Source organism: Cherax quadricarinatus, chromosome 26 (assembly GCF_038502225.1).
Source record: "Cherax quadricarinatus isolate ZL_2023a chromosome 26, ASM3850222v1, whole genome shotgun sequence".
NCBI lineage: Eukaryota > Metazoa > Arthropoda > Malacostraca > Decapoda > Parastacidae > Cherax > Cherax quadricarinatus.
Genome location: NC_091317.1, coordinates 14810527 through 14831943, shown reverse-complemented (window position 1 = coordinate 14831943; position 21417 = coordinate 14810527). Strand labels below are relative to the sequence as shown.

General features: G+C 37.9%; 1 protein-coding gene across 7 annotated transcripts in view; it reads right to left on the bottom strand.

Moving 5' to 3' along the window:
* Nucleotides 1-17392: 17392 nt before the first annotated feature.
* Nucleotides 17393-21417, bottom strand: part of LOC128691698 (protein RER1) — a 53099-nt gene continuing 49074 nt past the window's right edge. For all 7 annotated transcript variants that reach the window (XM_070088803.1, XM_070088805.1, XM_070088802.1 and 4 more), the window contains one exon: nucleotides 17393-20472. In XM_070088803.1, the coding sequence (XP_069944904.1) occupies nucleotides 20386-20472 (87 nt within the window). In that variant the 3' untranslated portion in view covers nucleotides 17393-20385. The remainder of the gene's footprint in view (nucleotides 20473-21417) is intronic.

Sequence of the window (21417 nt, the reverse complement as noted above, 5' to 3'; positions counted from 1 at the left end):
TTTATGGTCAAATGAGTGAGTGAGTGTAAGTGTGAACCACCAGGTGGTATTCGTGTAGTTAGTTGATGGGGTGTATCAGGGAGATAAGATGTTTTCTAATGGTAGTTTTGAAGGTGATGAATGTGTCTGCAGTTCTAGAGTTCTCAGGTAGGGTGTTCCAGATTTTAGGGCCTTTGACATACATTGAATTTTTGTAAAGGTTTAGTCGGACACGGGGAATGTCGTAGAGATGTTTGTGTCTGGTGTTATGCCTGTGGGTTCTGTCACAACTATCAAGAAAGCGTTTTAGGTCAAGGTTGATATTGGAGTTTAAGGTCCTGTAGATGTAGATTGCACAGTAGTAAGTGTGGATGTACTGAACAGTATGGCCATCTATTTACATATAACCACTGTATTTCTGGAAAATATATACAGTATTTTCCACACTGCGGCCGGGCGGAGTTCGTTGCTAAACGACTCAAATTGCTCATTTGGCAATGGTGGAGGACCTGGGTACATATAGGATCTGGCATCCACACGGCGACATATTACACAAGATTTAATCACCCTTTTTACACTTTGCCGTCCTTGTGGAATCCAGAAAGTTCCCTAATACAATTTAAGGTATCTTTTACCCCACCATTCGTTACATTTTTATGGGCAATTAGCACAATTAAATTTGTTAGATGATGAGTTTTGGGCAGTAAGATAGGGTTTAGCATAATCACCCAATTCAGTATTTTGTAACCTACCTCTGCACCTAATTGCATTGTTCTCTAAATACAGTCCCAATTTCTCTATTATGGAACCTTTCACAATTTTTCTTTCCATCATCAATTTAATCTCATTTCCATAGATTTCCTCCTGTACCCTCTTTATCCAATATTCAAGAGGATGTGAAAACTTAAATGAAATATTCATCTTGTTTAGAAATTTAAACACCAACTTAGTTACATTGATTAGTTTGGGTAAAGAAGAATACCTATTTATATCAATGGCTAAGGAAGGACAAACTATTGGAGCAGTGGTCACAGTAATTTCAACAGGAGCAATATACGCCTTTTGTACAGGCCAGTTAGCTTTATTTACCAACCAGCTCGGTCCTTTAAACCATGACACAGCATTTACAAATTTAGCATAAGGTAAACCTCGAGACAAGAAATCAGCTGGATTCTCCTCACCAGGTATATGATTAAATGTTAACATATGCTGACCCAAACTATTATACTTCTCTTGCATCTGATTAATTTCAGCGACTCTGTTTTGTACGTACACAATTTTACTGTTTCCATTATGAATCCATTGTAAGGATACCTCATTATCAGACCAAATTACAGTGTCGCTAATATTTAACTCCTGCAACTTATTTCTTATATAATTAGCTAATTTGACACCTATAAAAATGGCTGTTAATTCCAACTGAGGTAAGGTACGTGATTTAATTGGAGACACTTTAGCCTTAGACATAACAAGAGAAATAACACTATTACACTGAAGATAAGCAACTGCTCCATATGCCAATTTTGAAGCATCACAAAAAATGTGGAGTACATTTTTCCCATTTGGATTGGCCACCTGGCGTGGAAACTCCAACATTGGAATTTTCTCATAATCACCAATTAATTCATCCCACCTGTTAATGAATTCCTCAGGTAGAATTTCATCCCAAGCACATTTAAGTTTCCATGCTTCCTGAATTAATAATTTCCCTCTTATAGTAAGGGGTGACACTAAACCTAGTGGATCAAAACATTTGGAAACTTCAGCAAGCAAAACTTAGTTAATTTATTGGGCATACTGTAATTATTAGGTTTTAACATTAACAAATCTCTCTCAGTATCCCAAGTTAATCCTAATACATTACTACATTTTGTCACTTCATCTCCAGGGTAATCTTTACTTATTTTGTCCTTTAATTTGGACGAATTACTATTCCATTCCCTCAGAGGCATATTTGCACTTTGCATTATTTTATTAGCCTCTCCATAAGTCATTAGCAGTTCCTCTTCAGTTGACGTCACACCCAGGAAATTGTCCACATAAAATTGTTTGCTCCTTACTTTACTCAATGGACTTTCCATACATTTAAGGTGTGCATTTATCATCGCATGAAGTAGGAACGGACTGGATGTAGCACCAAATAATATGCTCCTAAAGCGAAAGGTTTTTCAGAGGGCTAAGTGGGTCACTAGGATTCTCAGGCCATAAGAAGCGGATATAATCCTGGTCAGCCTCTTGTAAACCCACTCTTAGGAAAGCTTTACTTATGTCAGCCGTAAAGGCATAATTCTTTACTCTGAAATTTAATAAGATATCTCTTAATTTTTCCATCAACGACGGACCTGTCATCAAACAGTCATTTAAACTAGGTACATTTTTGTTACTCCTGGCACTACAATTAAACACAATCCTCAAAGGAGTGGTCTTAGAATCCTTGTTCACTCCGTGATGTGGCAAATAGTGACCATAAATTTTGGCTTGCTCAGGAGGTACCTCTTCTATAAATTTATTAATTAACTGCTCAGCAATTAAATCATTATAGGCAGTTAACAATTCTGGTGTCTTACTCAGTTCGCGGAGCTGAGCCTTTAACTGTCCATATGCCATTCTGTAATTAGTGGGCAGTTCTGGATGGTTCAGTCTCCACGGAAGTCGCACCCAGTATTGTCCAGATTCAAATTTTACATCTCTCAGATATTGATCCTGAGTAAAAGAATCATCAGGACTTTCTTCATTTACATTTATTCCAATGCTGTCTAATTCCCACAATTTATGCACTGGGTCAACACCATCCTCTATGGAAGAATTATACTGGGGTACGATTTCATGAGTAAGACACACAGTTATGGTATTTGTAGCTTCCTCTAGTCATGAATTATTATTACGAGGAATCCTAAGATATCTCTTAATTTTTCCATCAACGACGGACCTGTCATCAAACAGTCATTTAAACTAGGTACATTTTTGTTACTCCTGGCACTACAATTAAACACAATCCTCAAAGGAGTGGTCTTAGAATCCTTGTTCACTCCGTGATGTGGCAAATAGTGACCATAAATTTTGGCTTGCTCAGGAGGTACCTCTTCTATAAATTTATTAATTAACTGCTCAGCAATTAAATCATTATAGGCAGTTAACAATTCTGGTGTCTTACTCAGTTCGCGGAGCTGAGCCTTTAACTGTCCATATGCCATTCTGTAATTAGTGGGCAGTTCTGGATGGTTCAGTCTCCACGGAAGTCGCACCCAGTATTGTCCAGATTCAAATTTTACATCTCTCAGATATTGATCCTGAGTAAAAGAATCATCAGGACTTTCTTCATTTACATTTATTCCAATGCTGTCTAATTCCCACAATTTATGCACTGGGTCAACACCATCCTCTATGGAAGAATTATACTGGGGTACGATTTCATGAGTAAGACACACAGTTATGGTATTTGTAGCTTCCTCTAGTCATGAATTATTATTACGAGGAATCCTACCATACATTACATGGCCTCCTGCAGTCTTCAAAAGGGTAACACCACATTTCTCTACCATACCCTTTACAAAGGAGGCATAATAGTCACTACCTATCAAAATATTTATTGGGCCTACAGAATCATCACTTACACCAGAAGGTGCTAAATTTACATTATGTGAAAGTCTTTCTGTAGCTTCACTAAGCCCTACTGTAGTTATTTTCTCTGGAATTCTATCTATAATTACTGCATTAACACATTTTTTCTCATTGCCCAACCTGACAGTTACATAAACAGTGTCATACAACTGAGCTCTTTTATCTGAGAGAAAACCAGATAATTTTAGAGTTGGATCTCCCATCTGTACTTTCATACCATCAAGACATTTACGTTTAATGAAAGTACGTTGGGATCCCTGGTCTAATAATGCAGTTACATTTTTTTCTTTATGCCTTTTATCATCAACTTTTACCTGTAATACAGGTAAGGCTACTTCAGCAAAACCATCATTATTAACATTAGCAGCAATTTTTACATTAGCTACTGTTGTGTCAGGATTGTCAACATTATCATTATTATCAACATTATCATATAGACCTTTACACGTGACTATATGGTGTCTTCCTTTGTGACATTGATAACAGAAGTTTAATTTGGCATAACAATCCTTTACATTGTGATTACCCAAACACCTGATACATCTGTCAAGTTCCTCCAATCTTTCAACTTTATCATTCCATGAATTGTATGCATTGCAATTCTTAGAAAAATGAGTACCCTTGCATAAAAGACAATCTCTCTTTTCTCTAACTGGTTTCTTATTAACTGGGCTACTCTTAGGAGGGTACTTATTCTTCTTACCTTGTGGAGAATCATTATTTCTGATTCCTGCTACTTGATATGCACCTATGCAACTCTTTTTAGGAAATGAATTTTGATTAACAACATTGAGATAATTTTTCCCATTGTGAAACTTGACAGATACCTCAGAGTTATTATGTGTTGCATCTTTAAAATGAGTTAGTTGGCTGGTCTGCAACTGCACAATTAATTCTTGTAGACCTAGTCTTATTTCCTCCAGACCAAAATAACCCTTGTGATATTTGTTCGAGAGCCATTCAAGTGTTTTAAAGTTTAATTTATTCTGTACCATGGCACTCAATAACCAGTCTGATTCCTTCAGATTATATTTATTACTTAAAGTTTTGAGAGTGCTCTCCAGTTTAACTCTAAACTGCTGTAAACCTTTGTAAGTGTGATCTGGAGATTTTAAATTAACAATGATATTCACTAGATCCAACCTACTTTGTTCTATATTACCATAAGTGACTTTCAGCAAGTCAACTGCTTCTTTATAAGAATCATCTACATTGGGAAAGGCTTGTATGAGTATGTGAGCATCTCCTCTTACCTGTCTTTTGAGGTAAAATAATTTAGTTACACAGGCTAGGTCACTCCTGTCATGCACAGCTGCTTTAAAAATTGACCAAAATTCCTCCCAATTTTCACCAGGATTAAATACAGGTAAACATAGTTCTGGGAGTTTTGACAAAGACTTATTATTTGTTGGAGCAGACTGATTAACTGCCTGGTTTACACATTTTAATTTATTCAAGGCCTGACTTTTACAAGAAAGAATCTTTTCCTCTAATTCATAATACTGATTAATCATGAGATCTACTTCAGTCTCATCTACACAGTTTAATAACAAATCTCCTTCATATTTGTTGTAATATAATTTGTATGAATCATATCTATTACCTAAAGCATCTAAATACAATTTTAAATCATCAGTATTCACAGTTTCTTGATTCATTTATTCCAAACATTTATTGTATGCTTTTGTTACATGCCTTTTTCTAGCTTGCAGTGATGTTTTTTTTGCTCTGTATTCCATATGTTTGTCTTCTATATTAATTTCCTCATTTTCAGCCATGATGCAATGTACTAAATTCAACTTAATTAATAACAATGATTACAACTTACAACACTGATACAACTTACCTTTGAATAAATCCTAGCTACTTGAGCTTAGCAATTATACATGCAAAAAAATTATAATATAAATTTTAAATGTACATTAATACAAACCTTTAGCCAGCCTTGGCTTATCAAAATTAATATTATACAAATTAATAAATCCTTGCCAGAATTTGGCATAGCAAATTTAATATTATACACATTAATATTAGTTACACTTGGCTTATCAATTACACATACACTGATATAAATCTTGGCCAGAATTATCTTATCAAATTAATATTATTACCTGGAGTTTACCTGGAGAGAGTTCCGGGGGTCAACGCCCCCGCGGCCCGGTCTGTGACCAGGCCTCCTGGTGGATCAGAGCCTGATCAACCAGGCTGTTACTGCTGGCTGCACGCAAACCAACGTACGAGCCACAGCCCGGCTGGTCAGGAACCGACTTTAGATGCTTGTCCAGTGCCAGCTTGAAGACTGCCAGGGGTCTGTTGGTAATCCCCCTTATGTATGCTGGGAGGCAGTTGAACAGTCTCGGGCCCCTGACACTTATTGTATTGTCTCTTAACGTGCTAGTGACACCCCTGCTTTTCATTGGGGGGATGTTTCATCGTCTGCCAAGTCTTTTGCTTTCGTAGTGAGTGATTTTCGTGTGCAAGTTCGGTACTAGTCCCTCTAGGATTTTCCAGGTGTATATAATCATGTATCTCTCCCGCTTGCATTCCAGGGAATACAGTTTTAGGAACCTCAAGCGCTCCCAGTAATTGAGGTGTTTTATCTCCGTTATGCTCGCCGTGAAGGTTCTCTGTACATAAAAATCCTACATATAAATCCTAGCCACTTTGGCTTTGCAAAATTAATATACACATTAATATAATTAGCTACACTTGGCTTATCAATTACACATAACTGATATAAATCTTGGCCAGAATTATCTTATCAAATTAATATTATACAAATACATTAACATAAATCCTAGCCACTTTGGCTTTGCAAAATTAATATACACATTAATATAATTAGCTACACTTGGCTTATCAATTACACATACACTTATACACATTAATATAATCTTTAGCCACTCTTGACTTATCCAAATAAATATTGTAATAATTATAATCCACTACACATTAAGTAAATTTGTGAACTTAACATCCACCTCCTTCTGTCATTTCACATATAATTATTAAGTAATTAACTAATTAATGACTTCACTAATTACATCCGGTTCGAAGGACCAACGGGCAAATTAAATGTGGAAAATTGCATTTATCTGAATGTATCATTATGTACATAACAGTAAATGAACATAGATAATTATTATTTATCAGTTAGACAAGTAGGAATTTGGGCCACCTAGGTCGCAAAAATGTCCCCCTTCGATACCTACCACTGTCATATCCACAAGTTGCTCTGGACCTATTAATTAAATGAATTATACATCTCCAGGAATACTGGTAAATATATAAATTTGTGGACTGTATATTAAAATTAAAAAAAGGATTATATATACACACATTTATATAACAGAAGGAAAATATCTTAATATCACTCACCAATTTGACTGGAGATTAATGTGTATCATACTCAGAAAACCTCACTGTCTATACATGAAAATAACAACTGGCCAGAGTTATAACATAACAGACTTATCTGAGGTTCCTGGAGTTGTCCTGTCCTGTCGCCTGATATCTCAAGTTATGCAGGAATGCACATCCAACAATTTCGCCTCCTATTTGAGAGGTGTCAGCCCAATTTTAACCTCTAGAGCACGAAAATTCCTTCCCATTACATTAACGTTGTATCCAATTCAAATTAACAATGGCGACTCTCCTTCTCCTCAGGTGTAGAAAATTCCCATTTTCTATGACATAAATTTTATTAAATACAGTATGGCCATCTATTTACATATAACTACTGTATTTCTGGAAAATATGTACAGTATTTTCCACAATAATCAAGGGGAAGCGCTAAACCCGTAGGCTTACACAGCGCCTGTGGGGGGATGTAGAAGGCATTCTGGGAACTGGATCTGTGCTCCAGTTTCCTAGATCAAGAGCCCCTCACCAGCATCAAGGAACCTTCCTTGAGGGGAGAAAAATCTTGAACTTGCATGGGCTCCAGTTCCTGGACCCATTATGTGCCTCTAGTCCAGTATTTCTATACTTAAGTCTATGGATCCCAAATGACCCACAGCAAAATTTTAGGGAGGACAACAGCAGGCTATGAGAATTGGAAAATTTGCAAGATACATGTATTCTGAAAATTTGTCACATAAATAATGAAGCACTGAAATTGTGCAACATACAGGTATCAAATTTATATTTTGAGAAAATTAACTTCCAAATTTTAATTCCTTTCAGTGAGGACGAAGGTATGCAATGTATTACTTACTGCCTCTGGAACTGAAACGCTAGCTGGCTTACATGGGCATGAATGAGAACCTGCATCTCACTGCCTCTCAAAGGTGTTTCCTTGACGCTGGTGAAGGGCTCTTGATCTAGGGAACTGGATCTATGCTCCAGTTCCCTAAATTGAGCCTGAATACCTTTCTGCCCTTCCTGGAGTTTACCTGGAGAGAGTTCCGGGGGTCAATGCCCCTGCGGCCCGGTCTGTGACCAGGCCTCCTGGTGAATCAGAGCCTGATCAACCAGGCTGTTGCTGCTGGCTGCATGCAAACCAACGTACGAGCCACAGCCCGGCTGGTCAGGAACCGACTTTAGGTGCTTGTCCAGTGCCAGCTTGAAGACTGCCAGGGGTCTGTTGGTAATCCCCCTTATGTATGCTGGGAGGCAGTTGAACAGTCTCGGGCCCCTGACACTTATTGTATGGTCTCTTAACGTGCTAGTGACACCCCTGCTTTTCATTGGGGGGATGTTGCATTGTCTGCCAAGTCTTTTGCTTTCGTAGTGAGTGATTTTCGTGTGCAAGTTCGGTACTAGTCCCTCTAGGATTTTCCAGGTGTATATAATCATGCATCTCTCCCGCCTGCGTTCCAGGGAACACAGGTTCAGGAACCTCAAGCGCTCCCAGTAATTGAGGTGTTTTATCTCCGTTATGCGCGCCGTGAAGGTTCTCTGTACATTTTCTAGGTCAGCAATTTCACCTGCCTTGAAAGGTGCTGTTAGTGTGCAGCAATATTCCAGCCTAGATAGAACAAGTGACCTGAAGAGTGTCATCATGGGCTTGGCCTCCCTAGTTTTGAAGGTTCTCATTATCCATCCTGTCATTTTTCTAGCAGATGCGATTGATACAATGTTATGGTCCTTGAAGGTGAGATCCTCCGACATGACCACTCCCAGGTCTTTGACGTTGGTGTTTCGCTCTATTTTGTGGCCAGAATTTGTTTTGTACTCTGATGAAGATTTAATTTCCTCGTGTTTACCATATCTGAGTAATTGAAATTTCTCATTGTTGAACTTCATATTGTTTTCTGCAGCCCACTGAAAGATTCGGTTGATGTCCGCCTGGAGCCTTGCAGTGTCTGCAATGGAAGACACTGTCATGCAGATTCGGGTGTCATCTGCAAAGGAAGACACGGTGCTGTGGCTGACATCCTTGTCTATGTCGGATATGAGGATGAGGAACAAGATGGGAGCGAGTACTGCGCCTTGTGGGACAGAGCTTTTCACCGTAGCTGCCTCGGACTTTACTCTGTTGACGACTACTCTCTGTGTTCTGTTAGTGAGGAAATTATAGATCCATCGACCGACTTTTCCTGTTATCCCTTTAGCACGTATTTTGTGCGCTATTACGCCATGGTCACACTTGTCGAAGGCTTTTGCAAAGTCTGTATATATTACATCTGCATTCTTTTTATCTTCTAGTGCATTTAGGACCTTGTTGTAGTGATCCAATAGTTGAGACAGACATGAGCGACCTGTTCTAAACCTATGTTGCCCTGGGTTGTGTAACTGATGGGTTTCTAGATGGGTGGTGATCTTGCTTCTTAGGACCCTTTCAAAGATTTTTATGATATGGGATGTTAGTGCTATCGGTCTGTAGTTCTTTGCTGTTGCTTTACTGCCCCCTTTGTGGAGTGGGGCTATGTCTGTTGTTTTTAGTAACTGTGGGACGACCCCCGTGTCCATGCTCCCTCTCCATAGGATGGAAAAGGCTCGTGATAGGGGCTTCCTGCAGTTCTTGATGAACACGGAGTTCCATGAGTCTGGCCCTGGGGCAGAGTGCATGGGCATGTCATTTATCGCCTGTTCGAAGTCATTTGGCGTCAGGATAACATCGGATAGGCTTGTGTTAACCAAATTTTGTGGCTCTCTCATAAAAAATTTGTTTTGATCTTCGACTCTCATTCTGGTTAGCGGCTTGCTAAAAACTGAGTCATATTGGGACTTGAGTAGCTCACTCATTTCCTTGCTGTCATCTGTGTAGGACCCATCTTGTTTAAGTAGGGGCCCAATACATGTACTGGATGTTGTTCTCGACTTTGATTTGGCATAGGAGAAGAAATACTTTGGGTTTCTTTCGATTTCATTAATAGCTTTTAGTTCTTCCCGCGATTCCTGACTCCTATAAGATTCCTTTAGCTTGAGTTCGATGCTTGCTATTTCTCTGACCAGTGTCTCCCTACGCATTTCAGATATATTGACCTCTTTTAGCCTCTCTGTTATTCTTTTCCGTCGCCTGTAAAGGGAGAGCCTGTCTCTTTCTATTTTACATCTACTCCTCCTTTTTCTTAGAGGAATAAGCCTTGTGCATACATCGAGTGCCACCAAGTTAATCTGTTCTAGGCATACTTTGGGGTCTGTGTTGCTTAGAGGTGCTGTATAATCCCTATGGGTTTAGCGCTCCCCACGATTAAAATAATAATAATGCAACTCACTGGCTACTCAGATGCCCTTTATAAGCTGCAGCTTTCCTGACTGTGCTACGAACAGTATATGACTAGTCCACTTGCAGGTAAAATGTTGTATCCACAAAGACTTATCTCATCAAGTGTCTACTGACCACCTACAGGATGGGTATGGAATGCTTAATGCAGCTATCTAGCAAATTTTGTTGAGTTTAGAGAACCAACTTTTGCTCTAAGCCTACACATTAAAATTTTTTTCTTGTTTTCTTAAACACAAACACAAATTGACACTTTAATGATATATAAGGTAAGCCTTAGATAGAAGTGAAAGTTTATAAATCAAAGGAGATAGACAGGGTAAGAAGTAAGCAACTACTGTATTGAGAGAAAGGTGGGTTAGAGAGAGTACAGGTAATGAGGAGAGGGTAGAGGAAGTATGAGGTAGATTTAAAAATGCTGTGTTAAGAGTGTGTGGTAAAAGTTTGAGGGGAATAAGAGGATGGGTGCAAGTGGAAAGAGGGGTGATCGGTGAAATAACGAAGTAAAGAAGAATGTAAGGAAGAAAACGTTGGCATATGAAAGGTGTTTAGTGTAGAAGTGACAGATGGAAGTGGTACATATATGGAGAGTGAAAAAAATATAAGTTAAAATAGTGAGGGGAGTGCAGAAGGAGGGCTAATGAAAGGAGGAGAGGTTTAAGTAACAAAATTTGCTGAAAGTGAGAAAACATTTTGGAGATCAGTAAGTTGAGAAAGCCTAGGGAACAAATGGCTTTAACGGTTAAAAATAGGAGAGAAACCCTTAGATGGGGAGGCAGAGATGATGGGAAGATGGAGGGAATATTTTAAGGAATTGTCGAATGCTGTAGAGAGGGAGGCAGTGATTTCTTGAGTTGGGGAGGGAGGTATAACACCTTTTAGGAGTGAGGAAGAGGCAGAGGCAAGTGTTGGGAGGCACATGAGGCAATGAAAGGGGAAAAAGCAGCTGGGATAGATGGAGTTCGCATCGCTGTTGGGCCGTGTGGACGTGCTGCGCAGTAGCTCCTGATTGAGCTGGCTTTGCGCAGTGTTGACGTGTACTTAGCTCTGTGAAGACCTGTTTGCGCGCTCTCTACGAATTGAAGCAAGATGCCCTCCATCGAGCAACTTTACCAACAGCTTAAGGAAGAATTGAGGATGGCGAAGTTGGAGATTCGGCGACTGACCGAGGAAAACAAGAAGATTCGTAGTAGTCCTCCTGTTTTGAGTCCTCAGGTCAAGAAGGGAAACTGGTCAGTGGCTGGACAGCAGGGAACGAAGTTGACGATCAAGAAGACGAATGGAAAGGTAGAAACGATGAAGAAGAAAGAGACTGCCGTGGAAACTGTTGTGGAAACATCTAATACATTCTCAGTGCTACCCGACGAATGTGAGTCGACTACTGGGAACATCACGACGAACGACACCAAGGAAGGTAAGAATATTGTTGTTGTTGGGGATAGCCAAGTTAGGTATATGGATAGGGCGTTCTGCTTGAAGGACAGGAGTAGGAGACAGAGAGTTTGCTTTCCTGGGGCTGGGATGGAGGATATTGTTAGCCGTCTGGATGACATCATGAGAGGTAATGGGAGCAATCCTATTATCTGTCTCAGTGCTGGAGGCAACGATGTTGGCAGACGTAGGAGTGAAGACCTGATTAGCAGGTATAGGTCAGCAATAAAAATAATTAGGAGTAAGGGTGGGAACCCTGTCATATGTGGTATTTTGCCAAGGAGAGGAGATGGAAATGAATGGTTGTCCAGGGCAATTGGTGTCAATTGCTGGCTGGAAAAATACTGTAAGGAAAATGCGGTAACATTCATTGACAACTGGGACCTCTTCTATGGCAGAAATGACATGTATGCCAGGGATGGGGTTCACTTATCTAGGTCTGGGGTGGTAGCACTGGCAACTGCAGTGGAGGGAGCAGTTAGGACTTTAAACTAGGAATAGTTAGTGGTATGGGTTTTGGCAGGAAAACAGTGAAGTCCCAGTGTAGTAATATTACGAGTTCTAGGGGAACTAGTAATAAGCAGAACGAGGTAGATACAGTGGACCCCCGGTTAACGATATTTTTTCACTCCAGAAGTATGTTCAGGTGCCAGTACTGACCGAATTTGTTCCCATAAGGAATATTGTGAAGTAGATTAGTCCATTTCAGACCCCCAAACATACACGTACAAACGCACTTACATAATTGGTCGCATTCGGAGGTGATCGTTATGCGGGGGTCCACTGTATTGAAAAGCCAGGGACTTTGGGTGATAAAGACAGTAATAGGTTTAGTAGAAAAACAGAAATGAGCAGGAAGGGTAAAGAGAAAGGAGAGTCTTTCAATGTTTATTATGCTAATTGCCATAGTGCTAGGAATAAGATGGACGAGTTGAGATTAGTTGCTAGTGCAGGTAACATTGATGTATTTGCCTTAACTGAGACGTGGTTTAATTCAAAAAGTCGGGACATGCCTGCGGAATGTCATATTCAGGGTTTTAAATTGTTCCAAGTAGATAGAAGTATCGGGAAGGGGGGTGGGGTGGCATTGTATGTCCGAGATCGCTTGAACTGTTGCATAAAAACGGGTATTAAGTCTGAAGTAACACATACAGAGTCTGTTTGGATAGAATTTTCAGAGGGGCATGAAAAACTGATTTTAGGAGTGATATACCATCCCCCAAACTTAGATAGGGACCAAGGGAGACTACTATGGGAGGAAATTGTTAAGGCCACAAGGCACGATAATGTAGTAATTCTAGGAGACTTTAACTTTAGTCATATTGATTGGAATTTCTTGACTGGGAATTTAGAATCATACGACTTCTTAGAAGTAGTTCAGGATTGTTTTTTGAAGCAGTTTGTGACAGAACCTACAAGGGGAAATAACCTGCTTGACTTAGTTATGGCAAACAATGAATCCCTTGTTAATAATTTAGAAATTTCAGAGGAACTGGGTGCTAGCGACCACGAATCAATTACATTTAGCATTGAATGGAAGTACGATAGTAGCGATAACTCAGTAACAGTCCCAGATTTTCGCTTAGCAGATTACGATGGGCTTAGAGAACACTTATCATCTGTTGACTGGGGTAACGAAGTGAGCTATATTCAATATGACAGTTTTCTGAACACTATACATGCTGCTCAAAGAACGTTTATCCCATATAAAGAAATTAGATCAAATAGAAATGACCCAAAATGGATGAATAATAGGCTCAAATATCTACTAGGGCATAAGAAAGGAATTTATAGGCGTATCAAAAGAGGTGAGGGTCATCTTATGAATCAGTATATTGACATTAAGAGGGACATTAAAAAGGGGATAAGAAAAGCTAAAAGGGACTATGAAATTAAAGTTGCTAGGGATTCTAAAACTAACCCAAAAAGTTTTTTCCAGGTCTATAGAACAAAAGTTAGGGATAAGATAGGTCCCCTTAAAAATAACTATGGGCACCTTACTGACAAAGAGAATGAAATGTGCTCGATTTTTAATAATTATTTTCTCTCAGTTTTTACACAGGAAGACACTAACAATATTCCAGTAATTAATTTTTATAGTGAGCTAGAAGATAAATTATGTAACATCACAGTCACTAGTGAAATGGTTGTGAAGCAGATAGACAGACTGAAGCAAAATAAGTCGCCGGGTCTTGATGAGATTTTTTCAAGGGTTCTTAAGGAATGCAAAATGGAACTCTGTGAACCATTAACTAATATTTTTAATTTATCTCTTCAAACAGGTGTAGTGTCTGATATGTGGAAGATGACTAATGTAATTCCTATTTTTAAAACAGGGGACAAGTCGTTACCGTCAAATTACCGCCCAATAAGCCTGACCTCAATTGTAGGCAAATTACTAGAGTCAATTATAGCTGAGATTATAAGAAGCCATCTCGATAAGCATAGCTTGATTAATGATACTCAGCATGGATTCACAAGAGGCCGGTCTTGTCTAACTAATTTATTAACTTTCTTCAGTAAAGCTTTTGAGGCTGTTGACCACGATAAAGAATTTGATATTATTTACTTAGATTTTAGTAAGGCTTTTGATAGAGTTCCGCATCATAGACTGTTAAAGAAAGTGGCAGCTCATGGCATTGGGGGAAAAGTGCTCTCGTGGATCGAGTCATGGCTCACTGACAGGAAGCAGAGAGTGTCCATAAATGGAGTTAAATCCAAGTGGGGATCTGTAACAAGTGGCGTTCCACAGGGATCAGTCTTGGGCCTGTTGTTGTTTATAATATATATCAATGATCTTGATGAGGGAATTACTAGTGATATGAGCAAATTCGCCGATGACACAAAGATAGGTAGGATAATTGATTCAAACGTAGATGTTATGGAACTTCAGGAGGATTTAAACAAACTCTATTCTTGGTCAGAAAAGTGGCAGTTGCAGTTCAATGTAGATAAATGCAAGGTTCTGAAGCTTGGGAGTGCCCATAACCCTAGTACATACTTATAAGTTAAATGATGTAGAACTTAGCCATACAGATTGCAAAAAGGACTTGGGGGTTATGGTGAGCAGCAACCTTAAACCAAGACAGCAGTGCCTAAGTGTACGTAATAAGGCAAATAGATTACTGGGATTTATATCAAGAAGTGTAAGCAACAGAAGTCCAGAGGTCATACTACAGCTTTATACATCATTAGTAAGGCCTCACCTAGATTATGCAGCTCAGTTCTGGTCTCCATATTACAGAATGGACATAAATTCGTTAGAAAACATTCAGCGTAGGATGACTAAATTAATACATAGCATTAGAAATCTTCCTTATGAAGAAAGATTGAAGACTCTTAAGTTACATTCACTTGTTAGACGAAGAATGAGGGGAGACCTGATTGAAGTGTATAAGTGGAAGATAGGTATTAATAAAGGGGATATTAATAAGGTCTTAAGGATGTCTCTCCAAGAGAGAACCTGCAGTAATGGATTTAAATTAGATAAGTTTAGATTTAGAAAGGACATAGGAAAGTATTGGTTTGGAAATAGGGTAGTTGATGAGTGGAACAGTCTACCTAGTTGGGTTATTGAGGCTGGGACTTTGGGTAGTTTCAAATTTAGGTTGGATAAGTACATGAGTGGGAGGGGTTGGATTTGAGTGGGACTTTCACATCAGAGCTTATTTCTTGGGTGGCATTGAAAATTGGGTTGGGCAAATGTTTTGTTAGTGGGATGAATTGTAAAGGACCTGCCTAGTATGGGCCAACAGGCCTCCTGCAGTGTTCCTCCTTTCTTATGTTCTTAAAACCGAAATGCTAAAAACAAATAGGTATATAGTTTTAAACAGTGGTTGGTGTATTAATTCATTATATGCATGAAAGGGAAGCAGTACCTAGGGATTGGCACACAAGCATGCGTAGTTCCTTTGTACAGTGGTACCTTGATTTATGAGTTTAATTCATTCCATGACCGAGCTTGTTTATCAAATCAGTTTTCCTCGTTGAAATTAATTGAAATGACATTAATCCGTTCCAGCGGAATTCCTGGCTCTTGGGAGGCAGGAGAAAATACTTCAATATAATGCTAATATCAGAGGTAAAAATAATTACTGCTCTGACAATATCTTGCCATTCTGCCCTTCTGAGGTCTTATTAAGAGAAAACAGTGTGTTTGTGAGGCTGACTGCACTAGATCACTAATTTCATGAGGAAAACACCAAAACAACTCTATGGCTTATTTATCAGCACTGTCCTTTGGACTTACTTTCTTAGGACCTATGGTTAGAAAAACTTAATTTGGCAAAATAACAGCAGAAAAAGCACAAAATGCTGGGTGGATATTGTGGCATTCGCTGCACCAACTAGTGGCAGCATATTTAAAGCTCGCTCATAACTCGGATTTTGGCTCACATCTCAAAGCAAAAAATCGACCGAGTGACGGCTTGTAATTTGGAAAGCTCGTAGGTTGGGGCACTTGTAAGTCAATGTACCACTGTACAGTGGTACCTTGACCACTGTAGTGAGGCATCTCGTCCCTTGTTTGGTTCTCATATAAATCCGGGGGAAGAGGTAACCTCCATTTTAGCCCTTCATGGGGCAAATGGCCAAAAAAATTAGAAATTTGAACTGAACTCCCTATAGTGGATAGAGTAACTCAATATAAGGTCAATGAGCCCATATAAATGGAATTCTGATGGTTAGTTTTCAAGCAATTGCTAATCTGTGAAGCCCTAATTTATTATGGCCTGCCCATTTAAGGGAGTATAAATTTGGATGTTGCAAACTTGCAATGGTTAATAAAACAGCAAATAACTCCTGGGATTTTTGTGCACAACAATCTCTTAGAGTTCACAGAGAACAGTATGAAATACACAAAACGTCTAGTGTGTCAGTTCTGTGGGCGAAAATGCCTTGTTAATGAGAGAGGTCAGAGGAGAATGGCCAGACTGGTTAAAACTGACAGGAATGCAACTAACTCAAATAACCATGCATTATAAGAGTGGTATGCAGAACAGTATCTCTGAGTGCAGAACACATTGAACCTTGAAGTGAATGGGCTACAGCAGCATAAAACCACACTAGGTTCCACTCGTGTTAGCTAGGAAGAGGAAACTGAGGCTACAGGGGACACAGGCTCACCAAACTGGACAAGTGAAGATTGGAAAAATATCACTTGGTCTGATGAATTGCAATTTCTGCTGCAACATACAGATGATAGGGTCAGAATTCAGTAAAAACCTTTGGGATGTGGTGTAATGAGAAATTAGCAGCATGAATGTGCAGCCATCAAAGCATCATGTAGTTGCTGCAGATATCATGTCAGGATCTCTAAGGAATGTTTCCAGCATCATGGTGAATCCATGCCATGAAAACATACAAACTGTTCTGAGGATATAGTGGGGTCTTACCCAGTACTAGAAGTGTATACCTAATAAAGTGGCCACTGAGTGTATATTTAAGAGTCAAGGCACTTCTTTTGGGCATCTCTGAACATTGCCAGATATTCATAGGCATCTATAACAACCTTCCAATAAAAAAAATATTATAGGACTAGACTATGATGAGCAACTCTGCTAAGGATGAGCTTTGAAGAAAACGTCTATAATAAAAGTGTCCTTATGTGGTGTCTTCAGATACCATACTGTATTCTGTGTGCTTGATTTAGAGTAAAAAAAAAAAAAAAGGATTTATGAGAGAAAGTCATACTCAAAATATTATTTAATCTATTTCATGACAAGACTGTACAAAGACATGATCCAAGTAAAAAGGTCTAGTCACATTCATTACAATGCTATAATCTGGAATGACTCATTCATTCAATAACTTATTTACAGTTTAACCACTGCACATCACTGACAACACAATAAAGACAATACATACTTCATACATCAAGTAATTTTACACTCTCTTCATAATCAAAAATTTAATCAGTGAATGGGTTACCTGAATCCATATATCTGATAACACTCAAAAATGGTGTGTTATTCATAATAAAGTTTCCAACTGCCTGTTTGTAATGATCTGTGTAGCTTTATATGCAAAAATTGCTCCCATGACCACCTTCCGCTTAATAGTTTGACTCAAGACAGCTTTCAACCAAGAAAAAATTTACAGCGTTTCCCCATAAACATGACACATTCCATAATTTATTTTTTGGGGGGAAATTTAGAATGTAGCTTCATTCATAACAGTTGTAGAAGTATTAAGACAAGATTACCTTACAGAAATTTAGTATTCCCTCTCAAATTTGTGCCCCATCACAGCAAACAGGAGAACATTGCAACCTGGATGTACTGACAGCCTCCAACATAGGACTGTTATTTTTTTTGAGATGGTAAAATTTTAACCAGTTTCTTAGTGCATATTGTATAAAACTGTAATGTATAACCAACAGAATGATGATGGCACAATGTACTGCTTATGGCATTCTATTAATGAGTAAACGGAGGCACTCGAAAGTTGGAGATCCCTTGGTACAAATGCTGGTTGCTGTTGCTATACAAATTACTTAACTTAGCAGATATAGTTCTCAAGAACAAGGACTTCATTAAAATGCAGTATAAAAATAAAAATATTTAAATGTTTTTACTAAATAAAGTACTGGATTATATATACATATACAAAACAAGACAAAGGGTTTGACTGATGAAGCAAATCTTTATATTTTACTCAAAGCACTTTGGAAACTTACATTTTAAGGGGGGGGGGGGGTAAGAGTGTTAGAGGTAAATTTTGAGTTCTATCTCTCCCTCTCTTGTAAAGATACTATAGTATACAACAAACTCAAATACTAAACAGAATAAAAAAAAGATTTTAAGATTAAAAAATATACTATATATACTAGAGTATAGGCTGAGGTGGAAATTTTCATTAACCTAGCATTTAAATGTACATCTGTAATCTTCTAGAGGGGGGGAAAATTAATTTAAAAAATGAAAAAGTAAATCATACAGCATGAAAGCTGTTACTTAAGGTACTGTATATGCGAGAAGAGATTACTTTATGAATGCTTTCTAGGAGGCAATTGCCAACAATCTTGCTGGCCAGAGAATGGGCTGTAATTAGACGAGAGTGTGAAGTCTTCACCAGCTCTTGCACTTAACTAGTGTAAATGGGTTTGTAATTTTAATAATCATAATAATAATTTCACAAAGAGCACACAATCATTGGATGCTCACGGTAATGTAAATGACGTACTGTAGTACATTAAGAAGTTTACATAAATATGGAAAAAAGCTCTATTCCAACTTTAAATCCATATCAAGCAAAGGGGGACTGTACAAGGGAAAATGTTACCATTAAGTCATTATGTTCAAAATAAATGAAACAGTATGGTTCCCAAGTTAGGAATTTTGTATGAAAATAGGGTTCACCATGAGAGGATCTTTAAATTACAGTAAGGTAGTCATATTTATAAAACAAAAATATAGTGTATACATTTCTATAGTACAATACAAAAGTAATAGTAACAGTATCATGTTCAAGTGATGCTTAGATACCTGACTCATAAGAGTATTAACTCCACTGTTGTGGCTTTACTTACTAATACTCCCAGGTTATCCTAGTTATAGTGAACTTGATAATTTAGTTTTATTTCTTAATGATACTGTTGGGCCAAAAAGGTGAGAAATAAAAACAGTTTCAACAAATGAGCTGCCTTCATAATGTGGGATACTATTTTTAAAAGCTAATATCACTAGATGGAGTTAAAGTAAAGTGCATTTTCTGAGTTACTCTTATTATTAGCTCATAATGCTCAGATATTAAATAGACTAAACATTAATCATGCTGATCTGCTGTACTTAGAAGTTTGTTATTTTTTTTAGTGGTGACAAATTACAGTACAATATTACAGTTACTTAGAAACGGTCATTAGGTAGTGATATTTATTACAGTGCTACAGTTTTCAAAAGCTTACATTTTTTTGGTTTATGAACACTTAAACTGGTATGGAAAAGTGTAGTTATAACTATAGTTCACAACTCACAATTTGTATGAAAAAAAAAAAAAAAAAAGAGGTTTTGGTTGCTTTTGAACCATTATTAAGCCAGAATAGACCAAAACCATCTTGTGTCTCAGTTTGTGGGTTAGTAGTAAATCTTTTCAGGTATGGTACTGTGACTCACTCTTTTTTAAACAATAGCTTTCTAAATACAGTGTTTTTCTACAACCATCATTATGTGCTCTGCAGAAGTCAAATTCAGTATCTGTCCAGCCTCACCAACTGAACTTAAGAATACAATAATTAACAACACTGGCCCTAGATGTTTCTCCTGGCTTGCCATAGGTAAAATGAAGTTCTATCAATAATAACAATGTATTATACTTTTCAGTAAAGTTCAATTTAAAAAAAATATTTTGGAAAACAATTTAAATTTAAAGCACTGACAGTATTTGGGAGGAGATTTGGCAATCAGCAGCAGCTTTCTTCCCAGTCGGCAAAATGTATAAATTCCTTTTTTGGGATTAGCAAGCGCATCTGGACCTTCACTTTGCCAATTATGGCAGCTCACCTTGTGTAAATAATACACCACATGACTTATTTTCTTCATTTTCCTTATTTTTTATATATATATATATATTTTTAAATTTTACTAAGACACCATTTGCTTTTTCTTCTTTACCTTGCTTAGCAACCGAGTGGTGGGTAAGAGTTAGTTACACTTGCTCAGGAATGATGTTACAGTAGCAGGGGTGGGTCAGTGGGCAGCGGCCTTTGCATTTTCCTGAGCTTGGTAACGAGGTTTGCCCAAGGAGAATGGTAAATATTTATACTTGATCATATGCTGAAATTAAAGAAATAGTGTATATGAGTAATTTGATGCAAGTCAATAGATTCAATACAAAGAATAACAATTTGATAACTGATAAAAATTAAAACAAAACTGAATAAATGGTAGTTTTCTTAACCCTTAAACGGTCCAAACGTATATATACATTCTCTCGCGCAGTGCTCCAAACGTATATATACGTTTCCTTTGTCATTCATTCAACATTGGCACGATATGCCTGAGTCGCCTAGATACGAGAGAATGGGTGTGTGCACTCAGTGTGTGCCATATGAAAAAAATTGGGGATGCCTGGGTACCAAATGCTCTTTTTTCCTATTAAAAAAAAAATTTCTCTCAAAAAATTTGGGACACTGCACGAGTGAACGTATATATACATTTGGACTGTTTAAGGGTTAAAATTAAAGACAGTTTCTAAAATTAATTTTACTGTAGGAAACATGTATTTGCAAAATCAGACAAAATCAGAATTCAAGTTTTACCAATCAATCGACCAATACCCCATTAACATCTTATTTCACTCTTGCTATGAAATTTAAGAAAATTCCCTATCTTGATACACCCTCTTATTATAAAAGCTCATTCGGCTCTTTAAATTACCGTACTGTCTTCGTAAAATAATGATTTATCATGCATCTCACTTTAAATAAATTATTCTGGTCACTCTCTCAATTAGTACAAATCTCATTTACTCAGTCCTCTTGTCACAGATCTGCACCATTCTGTGGTCAGGAAGGTATGAATTATCCATCTTAAAGAGAACCTAAATATCATAAGTTTTACCTACAGATCAAATAGTGTAGAATTTTTTGGCAAATGTGAACTGATCGCAAAAGAGTTCTTAACATATACAAGGGATCAGATATGTCTTTAGATGCTACAGAAGTCCCAAGCATAAAGAGAGCTCCTAGAAAGAACAATGAGCACAGACGCAAGGACAAT